At 34.4% G+C, this 643-nt stretch overlaps 1 protein-coding gene across 1 annotated transcript; it reads right to left on the reverse strand.

Moving 5' to 3' along the window:
• Positions 1-116: 116 nt before the first annotated feature.
• On the reverse strand, positions 117-643 carry VCUG_02753 (uncharacterized protein; the record flags this gene model as incomplete). The annotated part of the gene is made up of 1 exon (XM_008077573.1): positions 117-643. A coding segment is annotated over one exon (527 nt), but the record flags the coding sequence as incomplete, so codon positions are not given.

Consider the following 643-nt stretch of genomic DNA (forward strand, 5'->3'; position numbering starts at 1 on the left):
CATAATCTTCTATATTAATAGAGATGGTAAGTAAATAGAAAAAGTCACGGATGTTTTTATCATATGTGCTCTTTGTTGCTCGCGCAAATATTGCATCAAATAGCTTTTTCATTTCTCTAACCCTTAATAGTATTATGATATGTCTCTTTCATGTACTCGCTAATTGCATCAACAATGTTCTTACTTTCGCTCTTTCTTTTTTTAACCTGGTTTAGTCTTTTTTTTGATTTCAAAGTCATCGCTGTGAACTTCATGAGCACTGCCTTCAACTCCACGAAATGGTTGTTTATGGCACTATCATCACAATGTAACAGCATTATTCTGATATTTTCTAATTTGCTTAGTTCATGTTGATTCCAGATGAAATCAATCACTTTAAATAGTTTTTTAGTGCTGGGCCGATCATTATTAATACCTTGAAACATGTATCCATGTGTTTGTTTGTAGTGTTGCAGATAGCTTATTGATCTGTGATAGGTATTTTGAGATTCATTTCTCCGAAGACATGTGCTAGTTGCTTCGCTATCATCAGGATTATCCACATCAACTGGATTGATCAAATCATCCATATTTCTAGCACAATTTTGCAGTGTGCCGTCAGAATCGCTGCACTGCATCATTTTTATCACGCAACTAAAAGTGA

This window comes from Vavraia culicis (assembly GCF_000192795.1).
Source record: "Vavraia culicis subsp. floridensis unplaced genomic scaffold supercont1.290, whole genome shotgun sequence".
Taxonomy (NCBI): Eukaryota; Fungi; Microsporidia; family Pleistophoridae; genus Vavraia; species Vavraia culicis.